The sequence below is a fragment of the Cyrtonyx montezumae genome, unplaced genomic scaffold (assembly GCF_038088225.1).
Source record: "Cyrtonyx montezumae isolate F1298 unplaced genomic scaffold, pur_monq_1.0 scaffold_7, whole genome shotgun sequence".
In the NCBI taxonomy this organism is placed as follows: domain Eukaryota; kingdom Metazoa; phylum Chordata; class Aves; order Galliformes; family Odontophoridae; genus Cyrtonyx; species Cyrtonyx montezumae.
The window spans coordinates 1,426,187-1,443,865 of record NW_027072078.1 but is presented as its reverse complement, the minus strand read 5'-3'; the positions used below and the strand labels follow the sequence as shown (position 1 = coordinate 1,443,865).

Genomic DNA, 17,679 nt, shown 5'->3' with positions numbered 1-17,679 from the left:
TGCAGGCATTCCTCAAAGTACATACCTTCACATAACACATTCTCTGTTCTTTGGGCTGCGAGGTCCTTCAGACGCCCGCGCGCGCAGCAAAACACGTGCGACATTTCCAACATATCCATGCAATAATATATATTCAAATACGTATCTCTGCTGGAATGTTCTGTGCACAGTGAATCTATGCATCTCTGCGTAATCCGATGCGTAATCATTTCTCTCCATCTCCTTAGCATGCAAATACTCAGTTAAACTCCCTTTCGTGATGGTTACTGTGTCGAGTGGCCACTTCCCAAGAGCATTTCTGAAAGCTTCCTAGGGAAATAACAGCCTCGCTCACCGAGCCCGAGATGCTCCATATCTTTGCTCCTGCTAAGTCACTCTTATTTATGTTAAGTGTCTTCAAGAGCAGGACCTCCTGCAAGCAGGGCTGCCCAGCACATTCCAAACCCACAGGAGGGACAGTCTGACAATGGAACTCAAAAGAAGCTCTTCTTCTGTTGCCTATCATTAACGTAACCTGAAAATTACAGTCCACCACACGACTCTAAACAATTATATTGAGGCTGGAGCTGCATATGTTAGAGAGTATGCAAAATGGCTTGAATAGCATGGAGTCAAATGCTGAGCAAGACGTCTGCAAAAGCCTCCAAGAAATAATATGGAGCAGCTGGAATTGTTCAGTGCGGAGGAGGACCTTTCTGCTCTCTGCAACTGCCTGAAAGGAGGTTGTGGTGAGGTGAGGGCTGGCTACTGCTCCCAGGTAACAGCAATAGGATGAGAGGTGATAGGGGAGGTTCACGTTGGATATTAGGAAGAATTTCTTCTCAGAAAGAGCAGTGGTGCAGTGGCACGGCTGCTCAGGGAGCTGGTGGCATCATCATCCCTGGAGGTGTTCCACAACCGTGGACATGTGGCACTGAGGGACACGGTCAGTGGGCATGGTGGGCTGGAGTTGGACCTGGGGATCCGACAGGTCTTCTTCGACCTTAGTGATTCTATAATCCTATGATTACATGGTTCTTCCCTTTAGCAGATCCTTTGGACCGTAAGGACGTTCGGCAAGACCTCTGCAGCTGGTTGCTTTCCGTCTCAAGGTCTGACCTGCACATCTCCCTTCGTACTAGTGATTAATTAGAAAATACTCACTGATTATAGACACTCTGTGGCCCCGCAATGGCAACAGACAGTGCTAAGTGAAGTTCAAGCCCATACAAGATACTGAAGGTAACTCATCTGCCCATCTTAGTGGACAGTAAGAGCTATTTCACATGTGAAGGGAACATATTTCATGTCAAAGCCACTGACGCAGAACTGCTGTGGTGTCCAAGGCCCTTAAGAGAACTGCTGTTTACAAGTAATGCTTTTCAATTTTTTTAAAGGAAATTGCAAACCTTAATAATACCAAAGGAAGCGCTTAAAAGCAGGCGTGTCATTTAAGAGTCTATTTCAGCATCTGTTACCATTTAATTGGTTTGCCTGCTCACAGTAGGAGCATCAAATCTATCTTCTGCAAGCCTTGTTTGCGTGTGTCAAATCCAACCACCACCCAATTAAATCACATTACAAGTATGTGCGTAAATATCTCTGCAACTGAATTGGTAACCTATGAGATGATATACAAATAAATAGTAACACGTAATTAATTTAAAGGTTTTCTTTCTCTTTTTGTGGATTTTTTTTTTCTTTAATTTAAATAGAAAGGACAGAAACAAATCTTCAGCTTGTGCCTTAACGACTGAAGAGCTGCACTCTCCCCTGCAGTTGCACAGCCTTGCTGCCCTCCTCAAAGGCTGGGCAAAACGAGCTCCCATCTGCCTGCAACTCATCACTGAAGCATGCCCTTGGAAAGATTTGTGAGGCCTCTGGGGCTCCTTCTTCCCTCCCCACGTCTTGTGTAGGAAACCAAACTCTGCTACAAAACAGATGGAGGGGAGATGAGGGAATGGCAAGCCTGTATAAAGGGGGGCTAGCCCATTGTGCAACAGTCTGTACGCTGGCTCTACCTGTTGCATCCCTGAAGCATCACAAGAAAGGGATGTTCAGATGCAAACCACGTTAATAATAAAAAATCCTAAAAATAATAAACATTAAAGAATTTAATTAAACATTAAAGAATGTATCTGTATTCAGAGAGCTCTCAGCATTTGCTCAAAGTGAGGAAAGAAGACTGAAACCCAAAGCACAGTCGGGCTCAGGAAGCTCCTGCACTCCTGGAGTGTACACCACGCCACAGACCTGGCGTGCTGGGGGTTTGGTGAAAAAGCAGTTAATTCTAAACTATAAAACATAAGGAATGCAGACCCCTCCCAGGTTTATTTTTCCCTTTTCTAGCAGACTGAATTCATCTATGATGACAACTCTAGGTGAGGTTTCTCCGAGGCCAAACCAGCAAAGATTTTGGAAGAAGGCACTCATTTACTACTCTTAATTCTAACATAATACTTGCGTTAAATGTTATTCATTTTAATCAAATTCAAAAAAATAAAAGAGAACACTGCTTCAGAGAGCCTTCAAATGCTTTTAAAATCTCCAAATTTCTTGGTGAGTCTCAATAAAGGATGACAGAAAATCCGTTATTTAAAAAATTACGTTGTCCTGATTTCAATTCAGTTTTTCCTATTTCTTCTACTATCTTAGACACCAACTTAGCAGGCCTTAAACATTTCCTCTGCATACCCTACCAACATTTCACTGCTTTAACCAACGTCACAGCCATGCAATTTTCAAGTCTCAGATGAGATTTTAACACACGTATTAAAATTGCTCAATCTCCCCCTGGCAGAATAACATTCAAATTTCTCTGCCAACTACACTTCAGCATTTCTGCTCTGGCTCATAGCTGGGATATCTTTCAAATTTAATTTCAGCTTAGTTTCTTGCATTTGGAAGCATCATCTGACAATGACCTCATCAGCCCCATATACATGCTTGTTGCTGAAGACTTAAACTAATGACAGATACTCAACTTGAAAACAATTTGCACAGCAAAATTTTCTGGGATTTTCTCATTCAAAATCTCTTCAGTAAAGCAACATACAAAATGTTACTCTTTTTTTTTTCAAATATAGATATTTAGAATGGTTTGGTAATGAATTATTTCCACATTACACCAAATTATCAAGTTTTCTTGAGGAAGAAGTGGCTATCTGGAAGTGGAACTTGTACCTCATTTCTAATGCAGCCATGGCACTGGGTTTATTTCGCTCTCTGGTACATTAGAACAAATTGAAGAAGTCACTCTTTGCTTCTATGCCATTATAACAATACTGTCTGTTTTCTCACTTCACAATGACTTTTGGATTTTCTAGAATATCCACAGCTGAGCATTTTCAGTAGGAAACAGGTATCAGCAGAAGACAAGGCACAGCTCAGGTCTGCAGCAGTTTACAGAGCAACAAAACTTCCTGCTTTGAGAGAATAAGGCGAGAAGTAGGCAAGAAAAGCAATGCTGGCTCAACTATCCTGAGTTGCCATTTGCTACGCGTGAAACCTGATTTCCTGAAAGTTCACGTTCCATAATCCTTATATTGATCCAATCCTGCTGAAAAAATAAAGAGTTTGTAAAGGCAGAGCTTGATGGCAGAACCTATTAGCTTCAATAATCACGGCTTCAAGATGACAGTAAAGAACAGTGCTCACAAAAATACAGTGATACCACTGAAGAAAGGAAAAAATATTCACTTAGAAACCCTGTAAAAAACGCTTTTTGCTCACGTCACTCAGCAAATTCAAACTCTAGTTCTATCAGTGTGACAGCAGATCAGTAAATACATCAGGTCCATGCCCCAGCAGCAATTGTGACAGAAGGTGGCACCAGCTGAATCGTAAAGATAAGCCCAGCACCACTTACCCATACCAGAAGCGAGGGTCACTGGATATGCAGTGGTTGAGATTCCGGTGTGCCAAAGCCTTCTTCTTATTTAAGACAAACTCTTGTAATTTCATCTTTACTTCTGTGCTTGCCACTGCACCTGAGAAGTCAAAAACAAAACCAGTAACAAAAGGCATTCGATCGATTGTCTTGGGACAAAAGTTGCAAGCAAATAAAAAATTACATGCTTGAAGAATTAAAATGTCTAAGAGGATTCAGAATTAAAGGCTTGATTTTTCAGCCCCATAGAGAAGCTTCTGTTTCAAAGAGAAGAACAAAGTGCCTCCAGTAAGGAGCCCTCTTTTTGTCCCCCCTTTAGCTTTGAATATAATCACAACGGATGTTTGAAAACGGAGATCTAATCAGAGATTTATCATTCAACTACAAAAGACCTCAGAAGAGGATTTTTACACTTGCATAAAAGTTAACTTAGAAGAAAACGCTTGTACTAGGTATTTCAGCTTCCTTTTAATCAAAGGTATTTAAGAAAAAGGGTCTTGTGTACACTCAAGTTTTTAAATGTCACATCTGCAAGCAGAAGGGGAACGAGACGAATGTCTCATATGTAGATGCTGTCTAGAAACAGCTTGTAAATAAGGACTTCTTTGTTCTGAAGTATCTGTGTACAATAAGACATACATAATATTCCAATTCTTCTACAAGTGTGCAATCTATTCCTTCAAATAGAAAATCTAACATTTAAAGCAAAAAATAAGTCAGTAATTTTGTAGCGTAGAGTTAAAATGTCAACTGTATAATTTCTAATCATTATTTCCTCCACAATAGAGACCAGTCTGTTTTACTGTGGTGATGGATTAAAATCATCATCCAGTTGACAGAACGGATTCGCAGGCAGAGTTCCTGATGGAGTAATGCATAGAAAGTTTGGCAAGCAGAACACGTGGAAAATTATGGTTCATCTATACCACAGCGTAAACCAAGAATTCCAGAAGGAAAATAACTGGGCTACAAGTAAATGAGAAGGCCAGGAAAATCGTCTGCTCTGCTGGCACACCTAAAATACGACAGGGTGATCTTTTGTCTCCTGGATCCTGCACAACAGCACGGGGCCATTTGACAGACTGGGGAAACCATTTTATTTTCTTTTTTTTTAATATCTCCAGAAGAGGAAGAAACTGCAATAACTCTATGAAGCGCTGCCTGAATATGTAACATTGCTCAACCACTGAAGCAGAGTTGAAAAGCTTGAAAATTCGCTTTTTTGGAGCCCTGCATTTCTCACCAGTTCTACAAAATGTAGGTTTGGCGTGCACCCCCAGCAGGAAGTTCAACTGAGGAGCTGGAGACAAATGCCTATGAGCTTGTGAGCCACATGGCTAGACCAGAATAGGTGACAAATTCACACCTAAAGGCCTTCTCTCTCCAGAAAGTGTCATCTTTGATCTATTAGCATCTTAAAAATACTCAAAAGTGGTTGCGTTCTATCAGTTTTAGATAAATCTGACATTATTTAGAGGATCTGAAGCCAAACGTTTTTGGATTGTGAGGTTTCCAAAAGCTCCCTTGGCACATCTTCCTCCTTAACTAGAAGCTGAAGGGCCCCACATATGCTAACAGTATAAAAACGTGGAGACTTTCTCTTTCCTGGGCAATGCTGGAGCTGTGGACAAAGGTGTCCTGTTGAGCAGACCATTGTTCAGCTCCTGATCCTTGAGCTGGAAGACTAAAAGAAAAACCTTATTCATTTTTTATGTATTGTATATGTAGTGATACAGTACAGGCAGAACTACTCTGCAATACCCAACCTGGAGATGTTCAAGGAGAGGAAGCAAAAGGCAGAAAAGCACAAGCTGACACGTAGATAATGGTGTGTCACCATGGAGGGAAGAGGCAAAGAGGGCAAGAGCAGAAGTCAGATGCCAAAAGCCCATCTGTACAGAATAAATCCGCAGGCACAAAGCCAGGCATTCATCCCTAGCAGGAGTGACAGAACACCATAGGGTAAATATGGAACGAAACAACACAGAACTGAACTATAACTGTATGTAGGATAAAGCATGGGTAGTGGTAAGAGAATAAAGGACAGAAGCAGGAGAGAGCTCCCCCAAGAAGGAGGGGGTTGCACAGTGCAAGGAGAGAGGAGCAGAACAAACAGGAACTAACAAGAGAAAGCCCTTAATGACAGTGAGGGCTGATCACAGCCAACATAGCTCGGAGGAGAAAGCCCAGCCACTGGCTGCCTGAGCAGAAGGGAGTGGAATGGTCCCTGCCCAGGAGGAGGGAGACACGAAGATGGATTTGGTCTGTCTGGAAACACTGATGCACACGGCTGGTTCTAGGCTCAGCTGTAGCAGTGGAAAGACAGGACAACCAGCTACCACTCCTTATCCTGCCCCAAAAATACCTTTAGTCTCGCACAGAGTTTCCTTCTTTTCTTAGAAGTCATGCTTTGATCATATGCTTTGTGATAACAGATTCCAGTTCATAAAGCACAGCTCAAGATGAGAAAGCAAAGCTCACCTAACCCTATATGTGGTTTGCCTTCTACAAGGTACAAATCAATGTCTTCTGGCTAACAGTGATGGGGGAAGGATGGAGAATAAACAACATTCTTCCACTATTGCACACTCTTCATATTTCAGATTTGGACAGTTTTAACTATTATGCTTAGTAAAATCTTCTGATGTGAGAAAGATAAGCATTCTGAAGAGGCAAGCAGCTATAACCATCGTACACTGTAGTACTTCTGAAATAAAAGTATTTTAAAAATAAAACTGTAGCCATGGGAACGGGATTTTCAATTTAGCATCCTCAAGTTCTGCTCTTTCCTCTACACCTTTGTTTCAACCACAAGGTGCTTCACACACTTCACACTCAGGTGCTCAGGCACTGAGGAGCTTTAGTTTACTGCAAACCACCTTAATGACAATAGCCAGATGTCAACTTTGGCAGAGGGATCCATTGACACTGACACAATATATGCAGTTGATGAGAACAGTAAGATGAAGTGGAAGTACTTATAGATCTCAGCCCGTTCAAACTGACTGCATTTATTTGGGAAAGCAGCACGCTTCAACTGCTTCTTTTAAGGAAATCCTGATCCTCTTGTTTGTCTCCTCAAGCTTAAACATAGAAAACACAAACAAAACCCGAAACAAACAAACAGACTGGGGATACTGGGGCAGGTCTGCAAGTTCCCTCGCTTGAATGCAGGTTAAACAAAGTCTCTTCCTGCACAATGCTCACAGAGGGACTGGGGAATTCAACCTGCAGAAAGCATTTGCAGCCTCCTACAACCCAGCTCCTTCCTGCTAGAAAAGTTGTTCCTGGAGCTCTGTCTCGTTCCTAGTTTCCAGACAGTATCCCATCTGCTGGTAGCCCTTAGCCCCCTCCACTGCTTCCATCACAGGCCTCCTTATTTCACGTGGAATGGAGACCTAACGAGTTGATAGGACAACTCCACGAGGTATTTTTCCTCCCATTCACTTGTAAAAGAAAACAGAACAAGTAACCAAAGTGTCTTTGATAAGGGATTTGTGAGGCCATAATCATGTTACTGAATCTTGTGAAGTGCATAATAACACGTGGGGAAGCCAACCGCAGTCTGTACCTCATGAAAGAAGTGCTTCTCAATGAAAACACTTTAAAGCTCAAAACCAAGAACTCGCCTGCAACTTAAAAGGGCGAAATTAAGAGAAGTAACGAAAAAGAAAAGCAGCGTGCATCTGGTGTGTTTTATGGTTTTAATATTCTGCCTCCATTAGGAAAGCTGCCAAAAATACTTCAGAAAATGTTAAATCAAATAAAGAGACGATACGCTTCCTTTTGAAAAACGCTAGAATGGCATTTAGAAAGACGAAAATGAAGATAAAGCGTAGAAATAAATTCCTCTTTTACCCTCAGTACCTCCTGAGCGTTTACATGAGCCTTCCTACGAAGCTTCTCTGCACAGGAGAGCTATCAGGGAGGTTTCTTCAGCTTTATGAAGCTGCTTTATGGCTACCATTCATCTGCTCTACCTGTCACCACTGAACCAAGGGAGTTTTTGCTACTTACTCTCCTTTCCTTTCTCTTTGTTTTTCAGCTGTTGAAGTTTCTGCTCCCGGTGCTGTTTCTCCAGCTCCTGCTCCTGCCGATGCTGCTCCAGCTTCCTCTGGTGCTCCAGCAGCTCCTGCTGATGTTTCATTGCCAGCATCTCCTGCTGCTGCTGTGGGGAAGGGATGAGGGAAAAGCAGCACATTAACACAGTCAGACCTCCTGGTGCTAGAGCAGAACTTCCCATCAGTTGATACCAATCACGTTTAGACCACCGCAGAGCTTTGCCAGACAAGTCTTCAACCCAGCTGAGTTGGATTGGTTTTTTTCCCCTGCTATTTCAGCTGGACTTCTGTTTTCTCCCCACTGCAAACCTCCATTGTGTCATCTTATATGAAGGAATATGCCTAAGCTCACGTGCAGGCACTTGAGCCAAAGTATGTGGCATCAACACCGGCTTTGCAAGACCAGTTTCACTGTACATATGATTCTCTGCATAACCCTAATTACACAACTTTCTCCAAAGGTCCTTCTCTATCATCAAACAGAGAAGAGCTCCCATGGACCAGCCCATCTACTGCAGCCTTTTAACTTCATCACACGCTGGTTGCTTCCTGTCTGCTGTGCAGAGCTCACATCTGAGATAAATGCTTCCTTGAGGAAAGGATCACCACCCATTTCCAAGCTTAATTATAGACAATCCTGCCTTAGAAATGCATCTTCCAATAGCCACTCAGGAAGAATACACCCAAGCCCTCCCAATACCCCTGGAAGAACTAGAGATGGGCTGTCTAATGAAGGACAACATTTGCAAAGCTTTCATCAGATGGGGTGTTCAGAAGCTGAAACACCAAAGGCTGCTTTACCACAGTGATTTTCTACAAGGCCTTCACACAGCCAGCAGTCAGCAACATGAGTAACTAGGATCTGGCACTTAGTTAAAAATAAAATAGATAAACAAGAAAAATTGATTTTGAAAAGGCAGCTTTTTGGCAGCTTGTCTTCGTATAAAAGACGAGGAAGGACATCGTAGCGTTTGGTGGGGAATCATAAAATCATTCCGGTTGGAAAAGACCTCTAAGATCATCAAATCCAACCCCAGCCCACCTCACTGTGCCCACCGAGCACGTCCTTCAGTGCCACATCCCCACGGATCTGGGACACCTCCAGGGACAGGGCTGCTCACCCCCAACCTGGGCAGCCTGTGCCAGTGCCTCGTCACTCTTTCTGAGAAAAAATCATTCCTAACATCCAAAAGCTGACAAGGGGCAGTTACCAAGTTTCCACATGATTTCTTCCCTAAAATTGCATGGTAACCCTCCAAGCCTGTGATCAGTTTTACTGCCACCAAGGCAGCTGCTCAGGGCCCCTGTCCAGGCCTGCAGTCCCCCCCTCAGGTCCCCACATCCAGACATCTCATGGATGTGTGCACACATCAACCCGCTGGGATCCTCTCCAGCCCCAGGCATGCCTCGTGGGGCTGTTATATCAGTGGACTGGAGGCAGTGGGCAAGGCTGTGGGGCCTTGGGCTTTTACCTGTCAGTGCTCATAGAACACCCTGTGCTCTGACAGCAGTGAGCTGTGCTGAGAAAGGCAGGTGACAAACGACAAATCTCGGCAGCTTTCGGCTTGGCAAGGTGTGAACTGATCCGATGGCACCCACCACTCCAGGCTCCCAAAACCACGTCCGTGAAATGGGACCAGGCCATTGTGCCAGGTAACCCATTCCCCCCAAAAGCACGTGGCAAGCTTTATCCTTTCTCAAGCCCTGACAACATATGTGCATGTGTATGCAAGACTTCTACACCCAAAACACTGACTTTTCTTCCAGTTCCACATTTTCTATTTATGATTTGACAGCAATTTCTCGTTTTAACTTGAGGCATTGTGCATTTGTGCTATCGAGTGTTTCAGCCGTGGCTGTGCTGTACATAAAATTATACAATTCTATATAAAGATGCAAAAAAATAATGCAAGTGGTACTGTACAATCTGCTGGGCTATCTGCTGGAAGCTCCGGATCGAGGAGTCCCTGCTGCTGCTGGCTCCAGGCAGGCAGACTGTTGTACAACAGGGAGCCCAAGCTAGCACAACCCCCAGGGACTGCACTATGCTTCCCTTCCTAATGCTATTGTATTCGAAGGAAACAGCAGAAAATCTGACTCTGAAAACCTAAAGAAATAAAACAAAAAAAAAACCCAAACAAACACAACATTAAAATAAAAAAAATAATGCAGAAAACTAGTTGTTTTTGTTTTATAATTAAGCAGCAGCTTCCACTAACACATCTCCATTTGGAGTAAGAGTATCTTTTCAGACTTCCAACAAGTCCACCACATGGTGGGCTTTTATAACCTAGCCATAGAAAGTATGCAAATGAACAATATTTAATGCACAATATGTTAAAACAGGTTTTGTTATTTTTATGAAATCAGGAGCCTTTTCTCTCCATCTGCAGTCTTCGAGGCTCTGCATGCTACGCTTCCCGCAATGGTTTACATACATTACGATGCTTTAGGAGGAACTGTGCTTTCATTGACATCTGTAGTGAAATGTAAATGAAAAAAACAATTTGTATCTGGATGGCTTATAGAAATTTCATTAGAGACGTATTGTTTCAGCTGACTTTGACCCTAGTTTCCACAAAGACACTTATTAACATAGATTTCAGACCCTTTCAACGTCGAAGCGTTAAAAAAAATAAGCAACCTCTCCAATTGTATCACTGAAAACTGAAATCTTTTTGTTGTCTGCAGAAGCACTGGGAAAGGGCTGAAGAAAAACTGCTTTGGGACTGTCTGAATTGCGATGTTTTCTTGCAGAGTAAATATTTTGCATCGTTAGAGATGCAAACAAACTGCTCAGATGCTATAGACAGGGAATGCTGAGGGAGCTGCAGGCCACCATGAGGCCTCCCCTCTGCCTCCTCTTCTCCAGGATGAGCAAACAAACCAAGGGACCTCACACTCCTTGCTCCCCAGACCCTGTACCATCCCCACACCCCTCCTTTGGAGGCTCTCTGATAGCTGTATGTCCTTCCCACATTGTGATACCCAAACCTGCACTCGGTGCTCGAGGCGAGCTGCCCCACGTACAAAATAAACCAAAAACTCCAGAAAAATAGGAGCTTCTCTGTTTCAATTGAAGCAACCAAGGCAAATTTTGACAGGTAACACTCAGAGCTGCACGTGGTTAACTGCAGGACACGTAACCTAAATATCTGTGAAATACAAAGTGATATACCAAGGGAAATCCCCTGCATTCAGACTAATAACTCAGCTACCAATTTGAGAAGCATGCTGAGTGACAAATACGCACACTGTGCTAGTGAGCACAGCTCAGAACATCTGAATAAGGTGCTTTTGCCAAAATAAATATTTGTAAATATTTATAACTATGGGGATTCCTGCATATGTTTAATGTCACTGCTTCCACTATTTATGAAGACTGCACAAATGTTCAACTGTACCTGCAGTTAGTGTTTCTGGTGCTCTTTTAGCATATATTAATATTAATAAATGTAATAGGGAACATGTAGAGCATTTCCAGCTATTTATCAGTTTTCCATTAGCCATACGGGCTCAGCAGTGCGGTGAATTTTACCACCACATTCCTCAATTGTCTTCAGTTCTCAGGCACATCTATCTAGAACACAAACTAACACCATATCTACGTGCACTTTGTAAACGTTCTCTGCACAAAGAAACTTCTTTTTTCAGTTACGTGGAACAGAATTGTTTTCTTTAGTATTTGCAACAGAGGTGGAGAGGCAGTACCATGAAACCTTCCAGCAGCCTCAGCCCAAAAGAAAGCCTGTGTCCTCCCAGAAAGTGTGTGGTACTGATCCCAGAGATCCCATTTCCTGGAAAGAACGAGGATGTGCTGCATTAAGGCTTCCATAACCACTTGCTAGATGAGCAGAAGACTGCAGATCCTTCCTGCATCCCCCAGTCTGCTGCTGACACCGATGTATCTGTCCCCCCAGAAGCCAGCACCGACTTCTGCCCACACTCTGCTTCTCCCTTCCCATACAACAGCTGCTTCTTTAAAGGCCCTTCTGGCATTTACTTGACACACCATGGTAAAACTGATTAAAATCTGCAAAGCAGGAGAGGTTTCGAAGCTTCAACTATAGCTCCTACATCTTTATAATATATCTTTTGAATGCTTTACTTACAGCAATTAGTGGAAGGCAACGTACAACTACCTGTACCCAGACAGCTCACCCTTAATCATGCTGAAGACAATCACACATTCAAGTCTGGGTGAGCAGCAGCTGGCACACTCAGTGCTGACAGAAGTTTGCTGTGATCCAAGGCAGCTTTGCGTCGTGTCTACCTCCTAACTGTGCCCTCAAGCTGAGATCACCTATGGAAGGTGCTACAACATACTACAGCACAGTGAGACATCACACCAAGGACTTCTGCTGCCCTCTGAATGTAAAAGTAATTCTGAACTCCTTTCAGAGCAAAGGATGCACATGTCCAGGTGGAGATCAGCAACAAATGGCACCCATTAAGTCTGTCTTGTGACCAGTACTGCTTAGCAGCTTTATCAGTGACACAGACAGTGGGACTGAGTGCACCCTCAGCAAGTTTGTGGATGATGCCATGCTGAGTGCTGCCACTGACACAACAGGAGGAAGGGATGCCATCCAAAAGGATCAGGACAGACTTGAGATGTGGGCCCACGTGAACCTCATAAGGCCTAGCGCAAAATGCCGTCTCTAGGTCAAGGCAATCAGTACAGACTGTGTGATGAACGGATTGAGAGGAGCCCTGGGGAGAAGGAATTTGGGGGTTCTGGTGGAATAAAAGCTTGACAGTACTCTGCCAGCAGCCCAGAAGGCCAACAGTATCCTGGGCTGCATCAACAGAGGGGTGGCAGCAGGGCAAGGGAGGTGACTGTCCCCTTCTACTCTGCCCTCATAAGGCCCTATCTGGAGTACTGCATCCAGGCCCGGGGTCCCTGGAACAAGGAAGATGTGGAGCTGTCAGAGTGGCTCCAGAGAAGGCCAGAAAGATGATCAGCAGAGGGCTGGAGCATCTTTCCTATGATGTAAGGTTGAGGGAGCTGGGCTTGTTCAGCCTGGGGAAGAGAAGGCTCTGGGGAAATGTTGTCATAGCATTCCAATATCTAAATAAGCTAAAGAAAAGCTCAGGAAGCATACTGCTAGGGTGAGGGATAATGGTTTTAAATTAAGAGAGGGTAGGCTTAGATCCCTTCCAACCCAAGCCATTCTATAATCCTGTAGTTATGTGCAGCTTCTACCTCAGACCAAAGCCATACTGGCACAATCCTGTCTGCCATGAAAGCACTGCAGGCTGAGGACTTCTCCCAAGAAAGCTTAGAGGCCATGTACAACTACTTCAACTGCTGCCCATTACCTCCCCCGAACAATAGGCTGCTCTCTGATAGAGACAGCAGCCTCAAAGAGGTCATGAGGACGTACGAGTAAAATGCAAGTTTCAAAACTGATAACTGGACATTAACAAAAACATCCCACCATCTTCCCAACACCTGCAGTTTAAAGGCAGAGGCATGACCCAGGAAAGGCTTTCAGAGATGACATGACACCAGTTTCGGCAAATCCTATAGTCTGGGAAAGGCTACTTCTTGTATTCAAAAAGATATGGAGCTCAGACGACTGCAGGAAAGCAAAACTGAAGGTGATAATCAAGGAAGCACGAGTTGAAATCCATATACATCAAATCACCTCACAAAAAAAAAATTACATATGGGTGGACAGCATGTTCTGATTTACTCTGGAAGAACCTCTATCGTACTGGGTTGGCTTTAGGCAAATTTCAAAGCCAGCCATTCCTTTGGCTGTATTCTCCACTTCGTATTCTCCCTATCCTGTTTACTGCAGTCTCAGGCTATTGCTCCTGTTGCAGGATTCTCTCCCTTGGCTCCACCACAACAGCTTTTAATTCCAAGGACAAAGCTAGTCAGGCTTTATGGAAGATATCTTCTGGAATACTGGAGACAAGTCAGAATTAATTGGTTATACTGGGAAAAGAGGGGGAAGAGTTGTGGTTTTCAGCAGGAGCCAAGCAGCAAGGGCTCCTAGACACAAACATCTGAAAATACAGCTCAGACAAACAAACCTCTTTTCTTGGACGTATCTGAACGTATATTCAGCATGCCCCCTTCCAGCTATCAGACAGGCTGACAGCAAGCAGTCCAGTGCCAGAATTCCCTGCAGCCAGCCTCTCTCTGCTGCGCAGGAAAACAATCCTTCCCCTGCTGACAGCATCCTGGGCAAGAGATGGATCTGAGGTAGACACATCCAACCGAGACTGTCTGGTGTTCAACTTTACGAGGCTCACATGTCTTCAGGAAAGGGAATGACGGTTAAGTTTCCTTCCTGCCAGATCTAGGTGAAAAGATCCCACGTTATTAGTTTGGCAGTTCACGTTTTGATATATGCTTCTGTATCTCCATTTCTTTCACACCTCATAACTGCTCACCGTTCCTAAAAGGCTGAAGGTTTGAGTGTTGAGTTTAAGTTCAGCTTCTACCCTCTGCGTATCTGGAAAGGCAGCCTTGAGAACACGTTTTTCTATGTGCCTTTTGCTCTGTGGCTGAAACTCCAGCCTAGTTTTTATATTTCCTCTGGAAGTGGAGCATCTGACATCCTCTGTAGAAAGCAGCGAGCTACCTTGGTAGTATCTAGTATGTACAGTTCCTTCTCTATGCTCTTTATTCTCTCTATCCTCTTCCCTGCCTTTCTCTTCCCTCCTAAAGGTGGGGACAGATGGACAACACCTTTGCATTCTTTCTGCTGTCTTTTATGTAGACGTTTATTTTTGAAGGTGAGGACAATCTGTGCACTTAGCACCAGGAGGAGGGCACGTGCAAGACTGACCACAATGGCAATAAGGACTCCTGGGGAACTGGAGCCAAGCAATTCTCCAGAATAGGTATGAACCTCAGATGTTTAAGGCAACATGAGATTCTGTCATGCTCTGACTGATCAGACATCAGTCCCCAGAAGAAAAATTCTGTCTTCTCAAAAATATCTCAGGGTACGGGGAATGGAGGAGCTGGAATGGAAATCTCATGCAAAAATCAGTATCAGGAATGGAGATCCCGTAATGGGAGTAGCCAGAGAAATCACCACCAGATTTGGGTCATTCCAATGAAGGAAATACGAACAAAGGGAAGAAGCACGGCCGCACCTACTGATCCACCATTCCTGGTCATTTGTATGATGGACCAGGGAAAGAGAGACTGCAGGGACAAGAGGAGGGGAGGGAAACCTCACCAGAGCACCGACTGAAATAGCGAACATCTATCACTTCTACACACCACCACCAGCTCAACAGGAAACACAAACACAGAGATTAAGCCTCAAACGTTGTTCGTTCTGTGTGTAGACAAGTGAGGTTACTCACTGTATGATTTCCATTTTAAGCACAACTTCGTCCTCATGTACACCAGCTGAATTTCATCAAGACCATATAGAGTAACAGGAATTCTCAGTTTATGAATGTTAATTTAATCAGTGATAGTGTATATTAACAGGTCACTATTCCTGACACATTAGCAGGATTTGCTTGGGTCTTTCTCTACTCCTGCCTTGATTCTCTGCGTTATTCTCCTGAACTTTATTACCAATCTATTTTTATCTGGTTCAAAATATAAAGTCGAAGCTGAAAATTTAGGTGTGAACTGGAAATATGCTTTTTTTTTTCTTCTGCCATCTATTTTGAAATTCTAAATTGACTAGAAACCATAAGGCCTTTAGCTTTCAAGAAAAATATCAGTGTGCCCCACTCACATTATGCCAGGAGACAGATTCATGCTATGAGAAGAACAGATTCAACCACTTCAAAAGTTGCTCAGATTCCACCGAAAAGAAAATAAATTACTAAGTGGTATCAAGTAAGCAAGATCTTGTTGTTTGTCAGCCAGGGAACCCTGACATTTCTCTCATTTACATCAGTCAGGCTTTCAGAATATCCAAGAGCCAGTCCAATTTAAGATACCATGGAATCTTAAATCCTGTGCTTCGGTTTATGGCTATTTCCCCTCATCCTATCACCACACACTGCTGAGAAGAAGACTGTCAGCCTGTCACCCATCAGGACACCCAAGTGCCTCTCCTCAGAGCTCCTCTCCAGCAGGCTCTCGGATGGAGCCAAAAGAAAGCATGTTCCTTTAACCATTTAAAGTTAATCTTCTTAGAAGACCTGTTAGGACCATTGCAGACAATCTTCCTGGTCGAGCAATCCAGCTTCAGCCCAGAAACACCAACGCTTCTCAGAACTCTCTAAGAATGCAGCATCATGCACACCTCCGTGTGCAGATTTGCCCCTCGCTGTTCTTGGAAAAAGATCTCACCTCTGAGCATGAAAAAAGTCATCCCAGCCTTCAAAGAGAGCAAACGCTCTGATCTTGCAAAAGCTTTCCCCAGGGCTACTGCCATCAGAAGTTAAGTTTTGCAGGATCCAGGTTTAAGAACTTCAGGCCACAGAGTCGGCTACGTGTACCAGAAGAACAAGAGAAGGTCACTGACAAAGAAGAGAAAACCATCTAAAATAGCAAGAGAACACTGAGCAACGAATTCAAGCAGTAACAAGGCACAAAATGTTCAGTCTGTTTTTACCACTGCCTGTACCCAGCTGCAGTTCTCTAAGATGAATAATCCTATCGTATCAGAACACAGAGGCAGACACCTGGCATCTCGGGGCTTTTTAAGTTTCTCTTGAAAGTGGCACAGACTGCAAGGAGTGGGTGCTCTGTGGAACAGTCACAATGAGGAGCCGAGGGAGTCTGGCTGCACGGAGGCAGGACAGATCCAACAAGCAGCAGCACAACAGGAAAAGGGGCAGCAGCAGGGCAGGACAGGCCTCTGCTCAAGGCTTCAAGGTGTTCCTCCAGCATCCCCAGCCAGCAAAGATGTAGGGTGGAAGCAGATGACATCAACCACGTCAGCAGGATTTTAACAGGTGGATTTTTTCCTATTTGGAAAGTAAGAAACAACTCATCTCAAAGAGGCCACCGAGGAGAGACTCTGGGCAACACAAGGGCTGCCCTAACAGATGATGGCACTGCAAGCAGGTAGCAATCCTGTGAGCAAACCAACCACTTCAAGGGCAGCTATCGCCAGATGAAAGCAAAGAGCAGCTTTTCACTTCAACATCAGCACGATAGGCAGCTCCAGCTATACTTGGAAAGGAATTCCATTTTATTTACAGCATTGCAAAATTTTTCAGATTCCCTGGGAGACTTCCACCTTCAAATAAAACTAAGGGATGGCCAGAAAGCTCCTCCCCATAAGGAGCTCAGGTACTGCCAGCTTAGATACCTTACCTCCCCTCCATCAGCCCAGAAGCCAACGTGCTGATGGAAAACACGTCATCTGAAAACAGCACAAAACGAATCCATCTCCCCATGCTTTATCTGAATGCTGCTATATATAAAGCCAATGGCTGAAAACATTCCACATATTTTTATTTATTGGCATAAGGCCACTCCGCAGCACAAGCATACTGCTGAAAGTATGACATTTCTGCATTATTAAAAAAAACCCCAAAGCATTTCAGCATCACTCCTCATTACAGAGCTCACTCCTCTGCACAGTGATGTCACTTCTTATGTGCAAACCCACGACGTCTCTGACCACCCTATATATGCATTTACCTGATTATCCTATATATGCAGTACGGTGGTCTCTCTGCTGCTGATGGGCTCTAATACTCTGTTATCTGATGCCAGAAAGAAAAGAAATGAGGAATTGCACGACTGAATTAGCACCACTGCATGCCTCCAGGTTAAGATTTGAGTTTCACAAGGAACTGTGAGCC

General features: G+C 43.9%; 1 protein-coding gene across 9 annotated transcripts in view; it reads right to left on the bottom strand.

Annotated features, from left to right (window-relative positions):
- Positions 1-17,679, bottom strand: part of HDAC4 (histone deacetylase 4) — a 194,022-nt gene that overhangs the window by 79,215 nt on the left and 97,128 nt on the right. For 7 of the 9 annotated variants that reach the window (XM_065750742.1, XM_065750744.1, XM_065750746.1 and 4 more), the window contains 2 exons: positions 7,886-8,036; positions 3,848-3,968 (listed from right to left, as the gene is read on the bottom strand). In XM_065750742.1, coding sequence (XP_065606814.1) covers positions 3,848-3,968; positions 7,886-8,036 — 272 coding nt within the window. The remainder of the gene's footprint in view (positions 1-3,847; positions 3,969-7,885; positions 8,037-17,679) is intronic. The other 2 variants (XM_065750740.1, XM_065750748.1) reach the window with 1 other exon arrangement.